General features: G+C 34.1%; 2 protein-coding genes across 4 annotated transcripts in view; both read left to right on the top strand.

Annotated features, from left to right (window-relative positions):
* Positions 1–5,965, top strand: part of znf143a (zinc finger protein 143a) — a 33,033-nt gene extending 27,068 nt beyond the window's left edge. For all 3 annotated transcript variants that reach the window (XM_049465687.1, XM_049465686.1, XM_049465685.1), the window contains exon 16: positions 5,626–5,965. In XM_049465687.1, coding sequence (XP_049321644.1) covers positions 5,626–5,697 — 72 coding nt within the window. In that variant the 3' untranslated portion in view covers positions 5,698–5,965. The remainder of the gene's footprint in view (positions 1–5,625) is intronic.
* Positions 5,966–6,750: 785 nt separating this feature from the next.
* Positions 6,751–16,873, top strand: LOC103044664 (wee1-like protein kinase). The gene is made up of 10 exons (XM_049465998.1): positions 6,751–7,608; positions 7,753–7,919; positions 8,603–8,660; positions 8,780–8,949; positions 9,679–9,947; positions 10,798–10,884; positions 11,005–11,090; positions 11,804–11,974; positions 12,449–12,594; positions 15,523–16,873. The coding sequence occupies exons 1-10, from the start codon at positions 7,315–7,317 to the stop codon at positions 15,650–15,652; spliced, it is 1,578 nt and encodes a 525-aa protein (XP_049321955.1). The 5' UTR covers positions 6,751–7,314; the 3' UTR covers positions 15,653–16,873.
* The last annotated feature ends 1,155 nt before the right edge of the window (positions 16,874–18,028 follow it).

The following is an 18,028-nucleotide window of genomic DNA, read 5'->3' as shown; positions in this document are numbered from 1 at the left end:
TTTATTATACATCAATATATGTATCAGTTTTTGTTTTATTTGATTTGATCAAAATATCCTAGTCACAACCTTTTATAATTTCACCTGATCTTATTAATGTTATTATTATTATTTATTTTTTTTTTTTTTTTTTTACAGTTTTTATTATTTTGTTATTTTATTTTCTAATATGTCTCTTAATTGTTAGTTATTTTATGTTTACTGTTTTTTCCTTTTTTTATTTTCCTTTTTCTTTGAGCTGAATGTATGAAAGGTGCTTTCTAAATAAAAATTATTATTATTATTATTAGTAGTAGTAGTAGTATTACAACAAATACAATGTATTTTTTCCTAGGGCTAAACAATTGATCAAGGATTTGCTATTTAATTAATGTGACTCATGCTCTATACATCCTGAACACTAATCACTCCTGCTCTGATAAACTAAATTAATTAATTAGCTGATTAGCCATTATAGACCGTTTCAATGAGGAAAACAATAACAAAGCTACTGCGCATGTCTGTTCCTTCGACGCTTCCAGTGAAATTAGTAAAAAGTGATCAAACCTCTTCTCCTGATTCTTTTGATAAGGATTTAAGAGGGAAGTTTTTTCCTCTGATTTAAAACGCTTGCCAGAGGTGACCTACCAAGATGTGATCACTACCTTGTTGAAACGGAGGCAGTGAAAGCGCACCGCAGTTTGGACGCATATAATTACTTTCTCAGTGGAAAAGTTGGGAATATTTGTTCCTGTAGTAGAGAAGCATCACTATAGTGTATTTTGAGGTTGGAGCAAGTCAAACGCTATCCAGCACGTACTCTGCATGATTTATAGATAAGAAGGAGGGAGAAGTTGTGAGCGGACACTGTAACTGCAGGCAGGTTAGCAGTGTGAAAAACAAAAGCAGGCGTGTTTACTATGGAGGACCAAAAATGACATAACTATAAATAAATAAATGTTGAAATAAATAAATAAATCTTGACATAAATAATTGCACATATAAATAAATAAATAAGTATATAAATAAGAAATGTATTTATTAATTTATTTATTTACCTATACAATTATTTGTGCATGTATTTATTTGTTCATATATTTATTTATTTATTCATTTATATGTGCATTTATTTATATATTTATTATTTTCAACGTCATTAATTTATTTATTCATTTATTTATTTATATATTTATACATTTATATGTGTATTTATTTATACTTATGTCATTTTGGTCCTCCATAGTTTACTTGTTTAAAGAACAATTATTATTTTGATGAATCCATTATCAATCAAATTTATTCATTTGATAAACCAAGCAGTATTTAGGTAACACAACCTAACATTATTAAAAATATTAGTGTGCATATGTAAGTTACTCTAAGTTAATTAATCCAACATTTACATTATTTTTATTATTACAGTTATTTAATAACAACAGTATATGTAACGTAAATACACTTTTACGTGATTCTCAAACACTTATATGCAACAGAAAGTCAGAAAACACCTTAATAAGGCTTTAAATTAATTTACTATTAAAAATGTTTGGGTTGGTTTTCTTTACTCTTACTAGCTGGCTAGTTAGCTAACTGTCGCCGCATTTAAGGTGAAACGGAAAACTCGATAAACACAAGTGAGATATAAATGTATGACTGAGAATAAGACATGTCTTGTTTAAACACCCCTGCAGGCTCTAGTAAGTTAACACTGAGTGAAAGAAAAAAATAGAACTGGTCGCCAAGTTTAGCTCAACTAAACCTGCTTGTCGAGCTGCCACATTTAAGGTGTAATTAAAAGTGTAAAGGAAAATGCTAACGCTAACCCGTTCGCTAAACGTGAGTAAGGTAAACATTCGCTAAATATGAGACACATATAGTTTACTACTCTAGCAGGCTGTAGTATTACTGAATGAGATTTAAAAAAATAATAAGTTACTAAGAACTTACCGTGAAACTCCTTTACCCGCGGTGTTGGGAAGTAACGGATTACATGTAACGGCGTTACGTAATCAGATTACAAATTATGAGTATAATATAATATAATATAATAGTCATATAATAGTTATAATAAGATAAAAATGTTCGCGGGCTCATCTCGGTTACCGGCGGAAGCTCCGTGCTCGGGTTTAGCTGTTTACAACCGTGACGTCGAACCGCGTCCCAGCTGCGCTCGTGATCGACAGCCACGCCGTTAACACTGGTCTCCATGGTAACGGGTGCACTGTAGCTAGTTGTGCTAGAGTTGTGCTAGTAATGTCAGGCTGAAGGTGCTTACACAACAAACGCGGTATGCCGCCGGTCGTTTGTGTTTGCGTTGGGCTGCTTCTGACGCTGAGCGTCTCCTGTTGATAATATGCGGGGTTTTCTAAAACCCGTCACCTCTGCGACCGGTGTTTTGTCGTTTTGAGTCGATACAGCCTCTAAGACCTGTAACTTTCTCTCGCCCTCAGAATAAAGCTCTGATTCTGCTCCTCCTCTTGTTTTCTATTTCTCTATATGTATACATACTGAACGCGGAATGTGCGGCGCGGTACACTGAGCCCAATATGATTTACTTGTTTCTAGAGCGTTAAAGCGGTGCGTCGCTGCCGCGGAGCAGAAAGCGGTGCGTTTCCCCGCCCATAACCCATACCTGTCAAGTCTCAAGTTTTGGACGGGAAACTACCGTATTTTACTCCTCTTTCCCGCCGTACTCCCGTATTTGTATTTTCCCGTAAATTTCCGGTATTATATTAAAATTTAAAAAACTTTATTATTGAGGAGACAGGGCACTGACCGCTCTGTGTCTCTTAACCAATCGTGGTCCCGCTTTTCAGGAGAAACAGCCAATCAGCTTGCTGGTTTTGCGGAGCGCTGTGAGTTCAGGCAGCTAGTCGGAGCAGCTGATGTTAAAACATATCTGTATATACTGAGATTTTCTTAAAGAAAGGTAACGGTAGGCTAATCATGTAAACTGTGATGAGATTTTTCTGATAGCTGCTTAAAAATACTTGTCTCCGAATAAAAACACACAGATTAAACATTAAAATTAAAAAATTACAGCTTGTGACTCAGCTTAACTAGAAATGTGGAGACAACATTTCAGTGTCAACAAAGGTAGGCATATCAGATTCTGATAATCTAATTGCAGTGTGCAAGTGGTTCACAATTGTTGGGCTGGTGGGACGGCTTTAAGCGTATGGAGGAAAATTCCCCTTATTTTTAAATCTAAAACATGACATGCCATAACCACGCCTCCACCACGCTGCCGCTCACTGCAGTCAAAGTTCAACATGGTTCTTTTGACCTTTGACCTAGTGGCAAGCGGTACCGCGGCAGAAAACGATCAGATCAGAGAGAAATTGTAGTCCAACCAACAATAAACACGAGCGAGTGACTAATATTAACAATTAGTAAATCCTCTGAGCTGTACATCACTTCCCTACACTCATTTAGACCGTTTCAATGAGGAAAACAATAACAAAGCTACTGCGCATGTCTGTTCCTTCGAGGCTTCCGCTGGCGCTATTTTCAAGTAAACAGCTGTCAAAACGAGAGCGTATATTTCGCAAGTCTCCCGAACACAGAGCAAACATATGGTCAGAAATTAGTAAAAAGTGATCAAACCTCTTTCCCTGATCCTTTTGATAAGGATTTAAGAGGGAAGTTTTTTCCTCTGATTTAAAACGCTTGCCAGAGGTGACCTACCAAGATGTGATCACTATCTTGTTGAAACGGAGGCAGTGAAAGCGCACCGCAGTTTGGACGCATATAATTACTTTCTCAGTGGAAAAGTTGGGAATATTTGTTCCTGTAGTAGAGAAGCATCACTATAGTGTATTTTGAGGTTGGAGCAAGTCAAACGCTATCCAACACGTACTCTGCATGGTTTATAGATAAGAAGGAGGGAGAAGTTGTGAACGGACACTGTAACTGCAGGCAGGTTAGCAGTGTGAAAAACAAAAGCAGGCGTGTTTACTATGGAGGACCAAAAATGACATAACTATAAATAAATAAATAAATGTTGAAATAAATAAACGAATAAATAAATGAATGTTGACATAAATAAATGCACATATCAATGAATAAATAAATATATAAATAAGAAATGTATTTATTAATTAATTTATTTACCTATATAATTTATTTGTGCATGTATTTATTTATTTATTTATTTATATATATATATATATATATATATATATATATATATATATATTTTTTTTTTTTTACTTATTAATATGTGCATTTATTAATACATTTATTAATTTCAACATTAATTAATTTATTCATTTATTTATTTATATATTTATACATTTATATGTGTATTTATTTATACTTACGTAATTTTTGGTCCTCCATAGTTTACTTGTTTAAAGAACAATTTGACCTGATTTTCAATGTTTGTGACTCTCAGATTAGGTGAAGTTTGCTTTCATGTTATTAAAAAGTTACGTCCACTGTTTTGAACGCTGTTTACCGCTAAATGGAAGTGTCCTAGGAACAGCTACGTCACTTCCTACGCTCGTGAATATTCCTCTGAAACGGTCTATATGAAAGATTAATCAAATACCCATAATGATGGGATATTTTTGGTTTCTGCAGCACTAAATATGAACAGAAAGCATTTATTAGTATATAAGTCATTATTAATTTCTCACCTGAAGTTCTCACATCTTTGTTTGAAGATTAGATGTAACATCCACTTAATCAGGGTGATTATTAATCACCTAATCAAAAGTGAAACTATTGATCTTTGTGGAGCAGTGTTGGGTTGTATGCAGTGCAGCTGAACACGTGGTGTTTTGTATGAATGTTTGTTTATAGATTATTACATTATTGCTTTTATACTAAATAATAGGGCTGTTGCTCATTTAATTGTAAGTGTTTGTTATGAGGGGTTTTTGTGTGTGATGATTTATTATTTTGTTATTTTTATATTTTTATTATATAAAATAATGTTATTTGTATTATTTAATGTTAAAATAATTAATCAATTTTTATTAGTTTATTTTATTATTATTTTATTAGTTTATTTTTAGGATTTTTATATCCTCTCTTTGAGATGCATTTTAATGTATTATGGAAGCCCATTCCTGCCACCAAAAAAAAATTAAAATAATAATCCAGGACATTTTGTATTATTATTACATATATATATATATATATATATATATATATATATATATATATATATATATATATATATATATATATATATATATATATATATATATATATATATATATATATTCTATTTTTTTAGTTATAAATTGTTTGCTGATGCCATAATATGCAAAAATTATCAAATAATACCAATAATGACAGGATATTTTTGATTCTGCAGTAGTTAGTATAATTAGAAAGCAGTTATCAGTATATTAATCATTATTAGTTTCTCAGGTGTAATCACCTGTTTGAGGTGTGATAATCCTTTGATTAAAGATTAGATGTAACATCAACTTGAGCAGAATGATGAATGATTAATCACACCTAATCAGGGATGAACCCTTTGATTTTAGATTAACATAAATAATTGAGTATTATATCATGTAATAGCTTGTTATAAGCTTTTGTTTTTAGATTAATATCTGTATTGATAATGTATTGGTTGGATATTCATCATTGTGTATTAGTTATTTATTTATTATTTTTTATTTCCTGCAGCTGGATGATCATACCTCACTGGAGGAAGCTCTGAGGATAGCATCCAGCTTAAATCAGGAAGACACAGAGTGACCGGGGGATACTGCAGCTCAGCTCATACTGGACCTCAGTATGAATGAACAATAATAAGATATTATAAAAAAAAATCAAAGATGGATGTAAAACATTTTGTTTATAAAGTTCTTTTTTTGTTTCTCATTTTGATCAGAGTTTAAGAACAGGAGAAGATTTCCTAGATCTTGTTTACATTCATATTTTTTTATAATATGTACAGATGTTATACAGGCAGTGTGGGGCCCTTTCTGACTTTTTAAAATAAAAAGAAATTCATGTAATGATGGTCAGATCTCATGTGATTATTATTATTTTTGGATTATTTGGAGATTTTAAAAGCCTTTTCTCATTAAAATAATCTTTTAAGTGTGTGAAAATAGCTCAACTTGCATTAGAAATAACTATAGAGGCGTGTTCCAAGCATATTTGGGAATGTTTCAGGCATGTTTGGGAATGTTTCAGGCATGTTCGGGAATGTTTAGGCAGTTTTAGGAATGTTTCAGGCATGTGTAAGCATGTTTAGGCATGTTTCAGACATGTTTAGAAAAGTTTTAGGAATGTTAATGTATTTTAGGGATATAGTTAGGAATGTTTCAGGCATGTTCGGGAATGTTTAGGCAGTTTTAGGAATGTTTCAGGCATGTGTAAGCATGTTTAGGCATGTTTCAGACATGTTTAGAAAAGTTTTAGGAATGTTAATGTATTTTAGGGATATAGTTAGGAATGTTTCATGCATGTTAAGAAATGTGTAGAATTTTAAGGCATTTTTAGGAATGTTTAGGCATTTTTAGGAATGTTAAGGCATTTTTTAGGAAAGGTTAGGCATGTTTCAGGCATGTTTAGGAATGGGTCAGGCATGTTTGGGAATGTTAAGGCATGTTTAGATATGTTTAGGAATGTTTCAGAAATGTTTCAGGCATGTTTAGGAATGTTTCAGGCACGTGAGAAGGACATCATATAAATTGTAATATATATATATATATATATATATATATATATATATATATATATATATATATATATATATATATATATATATATATATATATATATATATTACACAATAATTGTTTTATACTTCTGACATATCTGAAATACTGAGGCTGAATGCATTAGAAAAGTATTAAGCAGATAATATGTATATAAAAACATCTTAAACCATATCTCAAAAAAATATCTAAATATATGGAATTTACATATATTGGAAATATATATCTGAATATGTATGGATGGCTTATTTTAGTATTTGTTAGCATTTTAATTGCTTAATATTTGAAATGTATTTTATACATAAAGAAAGATATGCACATATATGTATTTTTCGTGTGGGAGTTATTGTTTATTATTTTTATTATTTTGAGAAAAGCTTGTCAACAACTCAAGCTCATTACAACAGCTGACTTCTCATTGGATGCCAGATGAAGGGAATAGGCCACGCCCCCTGGTTCAGGCTATAATAGTCCTGGATGAGGAGATGAGCACTCAGTAGCTGTGTCTGAACTGAAGACGCTGATTCAGAATCAGTACTGTTGTATAACCAACCCAGAAGATTAAAGCTAAAGCGAAAAATAGTTAAGTAAAATATTATTTTTAATAATTTAAGTGATTTTAAGTGTTGATTATATAACAGCAAGGATGAGGCAGTTCAGGAAGAGGCTGGACTTTGGTTTCAGTGATGGAGAGGACGAAGTAGGAGCCCAGATTCACCTGGATACATGTGATGAAGAACCTGAACTGTTTCTGTCCACCATAAAAACCTCATGTGTGCCAGAGCTCACTCCCACCAAACCATGCCTAACTCCAGCCAATCACAGCCAGCGTAGACCCTCCGGCACCCCAGACTCCCCCACACTGCTCTGCCCCAACTCTCTCAAAACACTCAGAAAATCTAAACTACGGAGTAACTCCAGATCTTCAGCTTCCAGCAGGGTAATTACAGTGTTATAAACACTATACATTCTTCTATATATACTGTGTAAATGTGCTGTATTTTGTTTTATGTTGTATTACATGGTAATATAGTGGTTATATATGTGATATAACTAATTTTTTCTCTATTTTCTCTGTTTGCAGTGCCTCATGTTTGAACTCCAGACCCCAGCGCCCCCAAAATCAGAGCTCAGGAGGAGGAGAACCCCACTCACCAACATTAACATCAATCCATTCACCCCAGACTCTCTGCTCGTACAGACAGTGACCTCCAGGAGGACCAACCGCAAGAGATCCTGCCATCAGTCTGAGTAAGATTATTAATGATTACTATTGTAAAAAAGCATATATTTTTTTTTTCAGAGAGGAGAAATAGGCCTTTTACAATAATTACATTACTGACATAATATATCATTGAAAAGTTACTTTATTTTAAAATATGAAACTAATATATTATATAGATGTATTACACACAATGTGATCTATTTTAGGCACAATAAAAACACAAAAATCAGTGTCTCAGAAAATTCTAATATTGTATAAGACCTATTGGTACTTTTAGCAATATGCCAGGTGTGCCAAATCCTGCTAGAAAATGAAATCCGCATCTCCATAAAAGTTGTCAGCAGAGGGAAGCATGAAGTGCTGACTTTGGACAGTGATGGTTTAAAGACACATGTCATCTGCTGGTGTTGGAAATAATAATAACAAAAAAAAGCTAAATTAATATTACAATTTGTTGTAGCATGGTATACCAGTCTTCGAAAAGCATTATACCTTTAATAATCCACACTGAAATCTCTTCAGATGCTCTGATATTTCATAAATTACATACTCGTGTCAGTTATGTATCTCTCAGCTTGTCCAGAAAGACATGATCCCTCAGTGGCTCAAAATGCAAACACCACGTCCTGACTGTAGGGGGAGCCAAAGAGCGAGAAGTGTAAATTATTTTTTAATAGTGTTTCTTTAATTGTTATTTCCTTCTTTACAGACTGTGTGAGGACTCTAGTGATGCTGAATCTGAAGAGGAGCTGCTTCCTCCTTTGAAGGTAATTAGGATAAGGATGTTTATATGTTTCAGATTGTGCTTAATATTACTGTACATCACATCATATCATGCATCACAGTAGCTAACCAGGCTTCTGTACATGTGATCTTCTGTTTACAGAGGAAGGCGTACGCTGGGGGTCACGGGTCTCGCTATGCGTCTGAGTTCTATGAGCTGGAGCAGATTGGCTGTGGAGAGTTTGGAGCTGTGTTTAAGTGTGTAAAGAGACTGGACGGATGTATTTATGCCATTAAGAGGTCCAAGAAACCCATGGCAGATTCTGCTGAAGAGTGAGTGATAATTAATTTATTTTATATTTATTTTAACTGAAAGCTACAAAAAAGGTTTGAGTTTTGTAGAATTACATAAAGACTGTTATAAGACAAAATTACTAAGTTAAAATAAAAATTGACTAAAAACAGCTCAAAAGATCACAGGTTCAATAGATATTTTGGACAGTCAATAAAATGACTATATTTGTATGGGGCTTATGATTTTTTGTATATTTGAATTAAAGGGTCCTGACTTGAAGTAAACTTTTCATATTTAATAAGTAATTTATACATTTAAATATATATTTTTTATGTTTTAAACTTGGAACTGGTGAAATTGTACATTGTTTTAAACATTCAGGTCCATAAATTCAAGTTTCTTAGAATTAGTATGATTTTAGAGCAAAAGTGAAACATCCAGTAGATACATTTGAAGTAATATATCTTAAATGTATGGGTCTGAATTGTTTTAAAAGATATTGAAATGTTTTTTTAACAGCAAATTTATTTTTCTTATTTTGAGTTTATTCAAAAGTTAAGTACATTTAATAAAAAAATAAGATTTTAAGCACCATATATTCCCTTTGGAAGACAGAATTTTATAGAACAGCCATTGAATGTAGTCATTAGTAAAAAATCAGTATCTGCTGTATATAAATAATTTCTACTGATTTTAACTAAAAGTTAGATTGGTTGCTTCTAATTAGTTTAATCTCATTATTAATTGTTGTTCTTCTTTTTATTCAGGCAGGCAGCTTTACGGGAGGTGTATGCTCATGCGGTGGTGGGGCAGCACCCTCAGGTGGTGCGGTACTACTCGTCCTGGACGGAGGATGAGCACCTGCTGATCCAGAGTGAGTTCTGTAACGGAGGAACTCTGGCTGATCTGATCTCAGAGAACAGCAGGAGGATGAAGCTCCCGTCTGAAGCATCTCTGAAGGATCTGCTGCTGCAGCTCTCCCGCGGTCTGAAGTTCATCCACAGCTCCGGCCTCGTTCACATGGACATCAAACCCAGTACGTACTGTAGATTCAGCCTATCAGAAAACACTGATATAATCCTGATTATACAGTCATCATTACATTACTGATACACATCATTAACAGCCTCTTAACGAAGCTAATCGCTTTCCACCATGGATACCAAAAAAACAATTTAGCAACCACCTAGCAACACCTTAGCAACCACTTGGCAACAACATAGCAACCACCAGGGATAGATAGCAACACCTTACTAACCACCTAACCAACTATATACAACTAACTATGGCAACCAACTAGCAACACCAGAGAAACCACCATGGATACCAGAAGCAACACTTGAGCAACCACCTAACAACACTTTAGCAACCACATTGTAACACCTTAGCAATCACTTAGCAACACCATAGCAACCAGCACAGACACACAGCAACACCTTAGAAACCACCTAACAACACCTTAGCAACTAACTAGCAACACCAGATAAACTACCATGGATACTATTGAAATATCTTACCAAACACCTAACAACACCTTAGCAACCACTTAGCAACACCATAGCAACCACTGCAGATACATAATGACAACTAAGCAACCACCTAGCAACACCATAGCAAACACCACTGATACATAGCAACACATTACCAACCACCAAGCAATACCATTGCAACACCACAGATGCATGGCAAAACCTTAGATACTTAACAACACCTTAGCACCCACCTAACAACACCATAGCAACCACATAGAACACATATCAACTATACAATATTTTATGTCATTTTTACTGACTTCAGTTAATTCATGCCTAATAGTAATTGATCACACACTGAGTGATGATACTGTATCTAATAGTAAAGTATCTTTTCTGTCTTTCTGTTTGCAGGTAATATATTTCTATCCCGAAAATCACCGGTCCACGATGCAATCACTGAAGACGATGGACTGTATTCAGAAGTTTTGTACAAAATAGGTGCGTGCCCCAGTCTCTGTGTTGAGATTCTTTATAAAATAAAAAAATATATATATATTATTATCATTATTACTATTATAATTTATTTTATTTTATTGTTAAATATTTTTGATCTCTCAGGGGATCTTGGTCACGTGACACATGCAAACAGTCCAAGAGTGGAAGAGGGAGACAGCAGATTTCTAGCGAATGAGATCCTGCAAGAGGTAAAATATCAAACCCTGTATTTTGGTATAAGAGTTTTTAATTGATTAAAAGAGATTTTAAAATTTTTAAGAACAGATCTGTTAATAATCTGTTAATATTTTTTTCTACCTTTCTATTCTGTCTTTGTATTTTCACAGTAAACATTGCTTTACATTGCTTGACATTTAGCCAAACATAATTTGAAATACTTGAAATACTTATGGAATACATCCATTTACCAATATATTAACCAAATAGCGTGTTTATGCTGTTTTGTTGCTAATATATTATTTTATGTTTGTTTACATTTTAAAGCAGCAGTCCCTAATATTGTAATCAATAGTATCCGTGGCCTACCACAACCATCCCTGCAGTTTCTAATATATTAATTATTAAAACAGGGTGGTCTGGTAGGTTTGTCTAATGCAATTGCTATCTACATTTTTTATTTGATTCATGAATGTGCACAATTAATAAAACAATATATATATATTTTTTTACATTATATTACATATTAACATTTACATTAACATTAAAGGTACTCATGTACATGCTGTATGCAATTACACGTTCTCACCAGAGGGGTCTCCATTTTCCAGGAATTTACAGACTGTCGCTTTAAATGCTTTAGTCTGGCACATCTTGTAGATTTTTTTTGTTTGTCGTCATGACAACCCCAGCCCATTGGTGTCTGAGTGGAGTCTGACTCAAACTGGCTTTTCTGGTCTTTCAGGACTACAGGAATCTTCCTAAAGCAGACGTTTTTGCCGCGGCACTGTCGGTGATAAGCGCCGCGGGTGCAGGACCGTTGCCGAAGAATGGAGAGCCATGGCACAGCATACGCAGAGGCCAGCTCCCCCACATACCTCAACTGCTCTCACCAGAATTTCAACTTCTGCTGAAGGTGAGTTATGTCAGACACCTCTTACATAGAGGTAGTGTTTATTATTCCATGTGTTTTAGCATGTGTGTGTGCAGCTGTCTGCACGTAGTTGCTAATGGTTGCTGGTTTGAATCCTGGATCATGTTGTCTTGGCATCAGCAACCGGAGTCAGAGAGAGCACAATTGGCCATGTAGAGGGAAGTCTCTTTACAGGCTTCCTGGAATCATTTGAAAGTGTTGCTAAACTTATAAAACATCTTATTAAACATTCTTAGTTAGCTTGGGATGTTGGTCAGCACAGGCATCTGTTGGCTGATGTATCAGAGCTGGGGATCTGGCGCATACGCTGGTCTTCTATTGTTCATTGTTGAGGGCATTACTAGTAATGGGGATCATTTCCTTTTAAATTAGCTAGAAAACACAGAACATTTGAAGTAATTTTTTGAAAAATGAATGAATAAGAGTTTTTTTTTTATTGATATCTGTTTATTATAGGCGATGATTCATCCTGACTCATCCTGCAGACCATCAGCCTCAGACCTCACGAAGCATCCTGTCCTCCTGTCTGCCTCCAAACTAAGCGTGGACACACTGCAGGAGCAGCTTCATGCAGAGAAGTTCAAAAACCAGCTGTTGATGAAGTAAGTTCTTAAACGTCTACAACCTGTAATGCTATGTTTAGACTGCCTTCATAAAGAAACTCTTGTTTTGCACATTTGAAGTTAGTTTTAAATTATATTACAGGCTTCCTGCAGGTCCTTAAAAAGTCTTACAATGTCTTAAATTAAAATCCGGGTAATTAAGGTCTTAAATTGTCTTAAATTTACTGTAAATTTGCAGTAGGTATTACATTTTTAGATGGTACGTTTAATGCCAGTTTAATGCCAAGGACACAAGATAACTTGAGCAGTGAATTAGCTAACATTACCGGAAAGAGATCTAAGGTTAACAGAAAGCTAGCTAACGTTAGCGGCGAGCTAGCTTACATAGTAACATTAGCAGAGAGTTATGTAGCTACATTACTGAGAAGATAACTAAGGTTAGCGGAGAGCTAGCTAACATAGTAACATTAGCAGAGAGTTATGTAGCTACATTACTGAGAAGATAACTATGGTTAGCGGTGAGCTAGCTAACATGCTAACATAATAACATTTGCGGCAAGTTAGCTACGTTAAAGGGGAGAGAACTAAGGTTAGTGGCAAGCTAGCTAGGATTAGCAGCTAGCTAGATAACATAGTAACGTTAGTGGCGAGTTAGCTACTTTAAGTTTTGATTTCCAATACAACAAATAATTCTCTACCAAAGAAAATATGTTTAAATAGGGTCTTAAAAAGCATTAAATTTGACTTTTAAAATGGTGCAAGAACTGAATTACAATCAAATGCATACATTATTAATTTCTTTGCATTATATGCAACCAGTTTCTTCTATAGATATTAGCTTAATTGGCCTTTAGAGAATTTAGTGTATTGTTCATTTTGACTGTACATTTACAAAGCAGTTCCTTGGAAAACCTGTACATCTTTATTCATGAAGTTCTTGGCCCTAGTGCCACCTTGCCCTGCACATTTTAGTGATGTCTCTGCTTTAACACACTCACTGCTACTCTAAAAGGGCTGGATAATGAGCTAATTCATTGGGTCAGGTGTGTTGGGATCTGGAAAGGTAATATAATATAGGGGGCTCCCAGCACCAGGAAGGTTTTAGAAACACTGATCTAATCAGCCAATCACATGCCAGCATCACAATGCATAAAATCATGCAGGTACGGGTCATCAGCTTCAGGTAGTGTTCCCACATCAACCATCAGAATGAGGAAAAGATACATATGAAATGATCTTTAAAAGTGAATTAAGTGTGGGATGATTGTTGGTATCAGAAGGGGCGGGTCTTAATCTGAGTGTCTCTATTACATTCAAACCTAGTCTGGTGTCTGGAGTTACTCAGAATTATGCAGGAAAGACAACATATTCAGTGATTGACAGTTCTGAAGATACACTATGACAAAGCAGAAGTCTCTCAGACTGGTTTTTGTTAGCATGACACTGAGTTCAGTGATCTTAAGTGCCCTCAGATCTCCCTAGATCCAGTAGAAGCATAAAACAAAAGCATAAAAGAGTACATGGTCCATAATCTTAAAGAAGTGATTTTAACATCTTGTGGAATCCCTGACATGAAGAATTGAGACTATTTTTAAAACAAAAGAAGGTCCTACCCAGTACAGCCACTTACAGACTAAAACATTCCTAGTGAATAGCTTGGGGAGTGTATAGTACAGCAGGGTGTGTAGTACAGTTGTTGAGCTATAATTATTTTTTATGAATGTATCTGCTGATGCCAATACATGAACATTTCCATAGAGTTTCCAATGCAGTAAAGTGACTAAAATGCAGAACTTTTAGAGCAATAATCAACCATTCTGCTTGGGTGATCCGATCTAAATATGACCCAATAAATACAGTTTCAAAATATGGTCAGATCTGTACATCGGTTTTAAAGCAATCATTTTCTGCTTTAAAAGAAGAGTTACGCCAATCTGATTGTTTTGCCTTAATGTGGCAGATCTTATATTTGTTGAGGTGTGTGAATGTAAAATCCAATCTTTTTAAATCATCTTGAAATTACTTATGTTACTATATGTTGTCCGATATGTATCGAATACAAATCTGAGAGATGAGATTGGATTTTATGCATTGCAGCATGCTAAAACAGCAATCTGCGTAAACATATCGGCATATACATTATGTTTATACAATTCATGCGGCATATACGTTACATTTACGAATGTGTGCTGTCAAGATAGCCAAATCCAATCTGAGCAATCCAATCCAAATTTGTAAATAAGGGATGAGGCTTGTAATGTTAACATGGCCATAGTGTGTGCAAATTATATATATATATATAATTAAACATAAACCTATATAAGTCTGCATACCATAGTTTTCCATTTTATAATACAGTTCATTTTAGTATATTCTATACTGTATATAGTTAGCTAGTATTATATATTTAGTACATGATGTAAAAAAAATCCAAATGTGTTTTATCTCATTTATTATTTATTTTTTTGTTGGTCTAATTATCCACAAATTGTAAAACTATATATATATATATATATATATATATATATATATATATATATATATATATATATATATATATATATATAAAAGCAACCACTTGATTTAGAATGTTAAAAAATAAGGATGCATCAAATGTTTGGCAACTGTAATTATTATTATTATTATTTCCTTAAAAAAACAGGACAAAAATATATATTCTGCTGTTTAGATTGTGTAATGGTAGGGAAAAAATAAAATAATAAAAACCTACAAACAATCTGTTTAGTATTTGGCATTCTTTTGCCAAAATGTTTCATTTTGTTTAGTTTTCAAGTTTTTTTTAGGTTTCATAAGTAACATTTAATTTCAGTGCATCCATATCAAAAAGCAGGAAATGCCAAAAAAAATGAGATGTAACTTTTTTTTTTACATCAGTGATACAGTATTTATATTTATTCACTGTGTATTTGTATATTTGCTCACTGTTATATTTTTATGTTAATTCAGGGAGCTGAGGGAAGTCCGACTGGCCGCAGCAGCAGCTGCACAGAAGAAAGTCTCCCAGAACACCACAGCTGCTACCACAGCGTCCAGACGTATGGGGAAGAAGATAACCCGCTCACTCAGCTTAACGTGAAGCGGTCATGTGATCAGTTGTGGGAACAGAGTGCTCAGTGTGAAACGCTGGGGTGACACCTCGAGCTGTTTACCCGTGAAACTGCAACCTGCTGAAGTGTGGAGACAGTTAACCACACAGAGCACTGTGTCTGTCAGTAGTGTGGGATACAGTGTGGATGGCTTGCAGTGAATGGTTTAACTGCAATAATTAAGACTCACAGAAAAAATACAATAGTTTTAGTAACCTTTGGTGGTATTTATTGGTATTTCTGTTGATTTGGAACTGGCCTGATGTGATATTTTAGACACTAGAACTAGTGAACATTTCAATACTGAATACTGAACAAGAGTTTAAATTATATGATTCCAGTCTACAGCAACGAAATGCATCCTGCCCTCTTTTTAAAGACTGTGGAATGGACGAAAGGACTTTTATTGTGTCATAGAGGCGCATCTAGCAGACATCAATCTCTCACCAAGAGGTGCACTACCCATATGTAGTTTCTGAAAGTCTTTTATAGGGCAGTGGGGGCAGCATTTTTACGCCCTCTTACTCGTAAGCCTGCATGTAAAGTGTGGACCAGTAATAATAAGTAAAATAGTACGAACTTATTAGTACAATACATGCAATTGAGTTGAAGTGAGTGTTGTGAATAATAGTTTATGATATGAATTACAATTTAAGGTAAAGCACAAGGCAGTAATTGCACTTAATGGCAGTAATGGCAGTTATGCAATTTCTATTCTAATATCTAGATCTACTAATATCTACTGTATATGCAGCTTTCACTATATTGTATGGGATATTTTATATTTTCCATTTTATTGAGCTGTTGTCAGATTTTGTATTATATTATTATATTATATATAAGTCAATTTTACAATAAAGGGCACACTGAACATAAGAGACCAACATATTCCAACATAAGGTTGGAAATGCTTGTTTATTACAGAATGAATAAGTAATATTTAATGCAAACATTATTTTTTCTCATTAAAATATACACATATACACATATTATGGCTGTTCCATTGCAGCATTAAGTTTAATTTATTTATTACAGAACAAATAATGCATAAAAAATATATAATGGCGGTTAATCGCACATTGCTGCTGTATTGATCTAACGATTAATTCTAGCTCATCCACCATTTTGGGTTTTATAATAAAAGCCCTTGGCACATAGTAACATCAATGATTGTGTTGACTAAAATAATAAAGATTCATTTGTTTATTTTATTTTGACTATTTTATTGTTTGTTTTATTGATGTTTTTATCAAAATATCTAACATTCTGTCAATATGCATCGATTTTTTTTAAGCATGTTAAGCAGGGCTCATATATTTAATTATTACAGAACAACATATTTCTGCCAATAAGGAGCCACTTGTAAAGAGTCTTATTCACCCTCCAACCCAACATTAGGAGGATGAACAATACAAACCCATAACCCTTCAGTTCTTTGAGTCATTCATGTCACATGATGCTAAAACATCTCTTTGAGAATCTGGTACAAGTTGTTGTGATTGCCTCAGATTTCCCAGGTGCTCTTTCACAAAGGGGCTCTTCTTCTGACTTCAGGTCTGATAACGGAAAGACTACTGATAAACACTGAACTCATTGTCATGTTCATAAAACCAGTTTGAGACTTTCCATCATGCTGAACTTCTATATTTATAGATGGGTCAGTGATTGTTATGATTGGACCCAATGTGTGCTGAGAAAATGTGGACCAGCGTGGTTTCACTGATCATGCTTTGTGTTTAGCTGGATCAGGTTGGTCATATTTATAGATAATCTAAACCAGCTATGTTAAACTAGGTTGCAGGCACATTCTGGGTGGGACGCAGACAGCTTGTAAATAATAAATACATTTTTAAAAGTAAAAAATTTAAAAGAATTAAACAATAATATTTTTTAATAATTAAATATAATCTGTTGTTGTCTTTTATATTGGGGTAAAAAACAGAAGGGGAGAGTTTCTTACTACTGTACTCTGAATGCAGAGAAATATCTAATTTTATTGTAGTAACTTTTATAAATTTAGTTGTCATGTTCCTCCTCAGTGTCTTAAAAACAAAATGCTCTTAAATTAACTATGCATGGATATGTGGGTTTTAGAAGGTTATTTAGCTATATAAGCTAGAAGTGGTTGGTGTGGCGCAGTGGATAACACCACTGTCTGCTAGTGAGCTACCACATCATGTGGGAGATTGGGGTTGACTGAGTGCTGCGCTACACCAATAAGAGTCCTTGGGCAAGACTCCTAACACTACAGTGGTCCACCTCTATAATAGGAATAACCTTGTAAGTCACTTTGGATAAAAGTGTCAGCTAAATGCCATAAAAAATAAAAAAGGTTGCAATGTAATGATCATGAGAAAATGTGAGTC

The sequence above is a fragment of the Astyanax mexicanus genome, chromosome 16 (assembly GCF_023375975.1).
Source record: "Astyanax mexicanus isolate ESR-SI-001 chromosome 16, AstMex3_surface, whole genome shotgun sequence".
NCBI lineage: Eukaryota > Metazoa > Chordata > Actinopteri > Characiformes > Acestrorhamphidae > Astyanax > Astyanax mexicanus.
The sequence above is the reverse complement of the archived record's forward strand: the minus strand, read 5'-3'. Positions and strand labels throughout refer to the sequence as shown.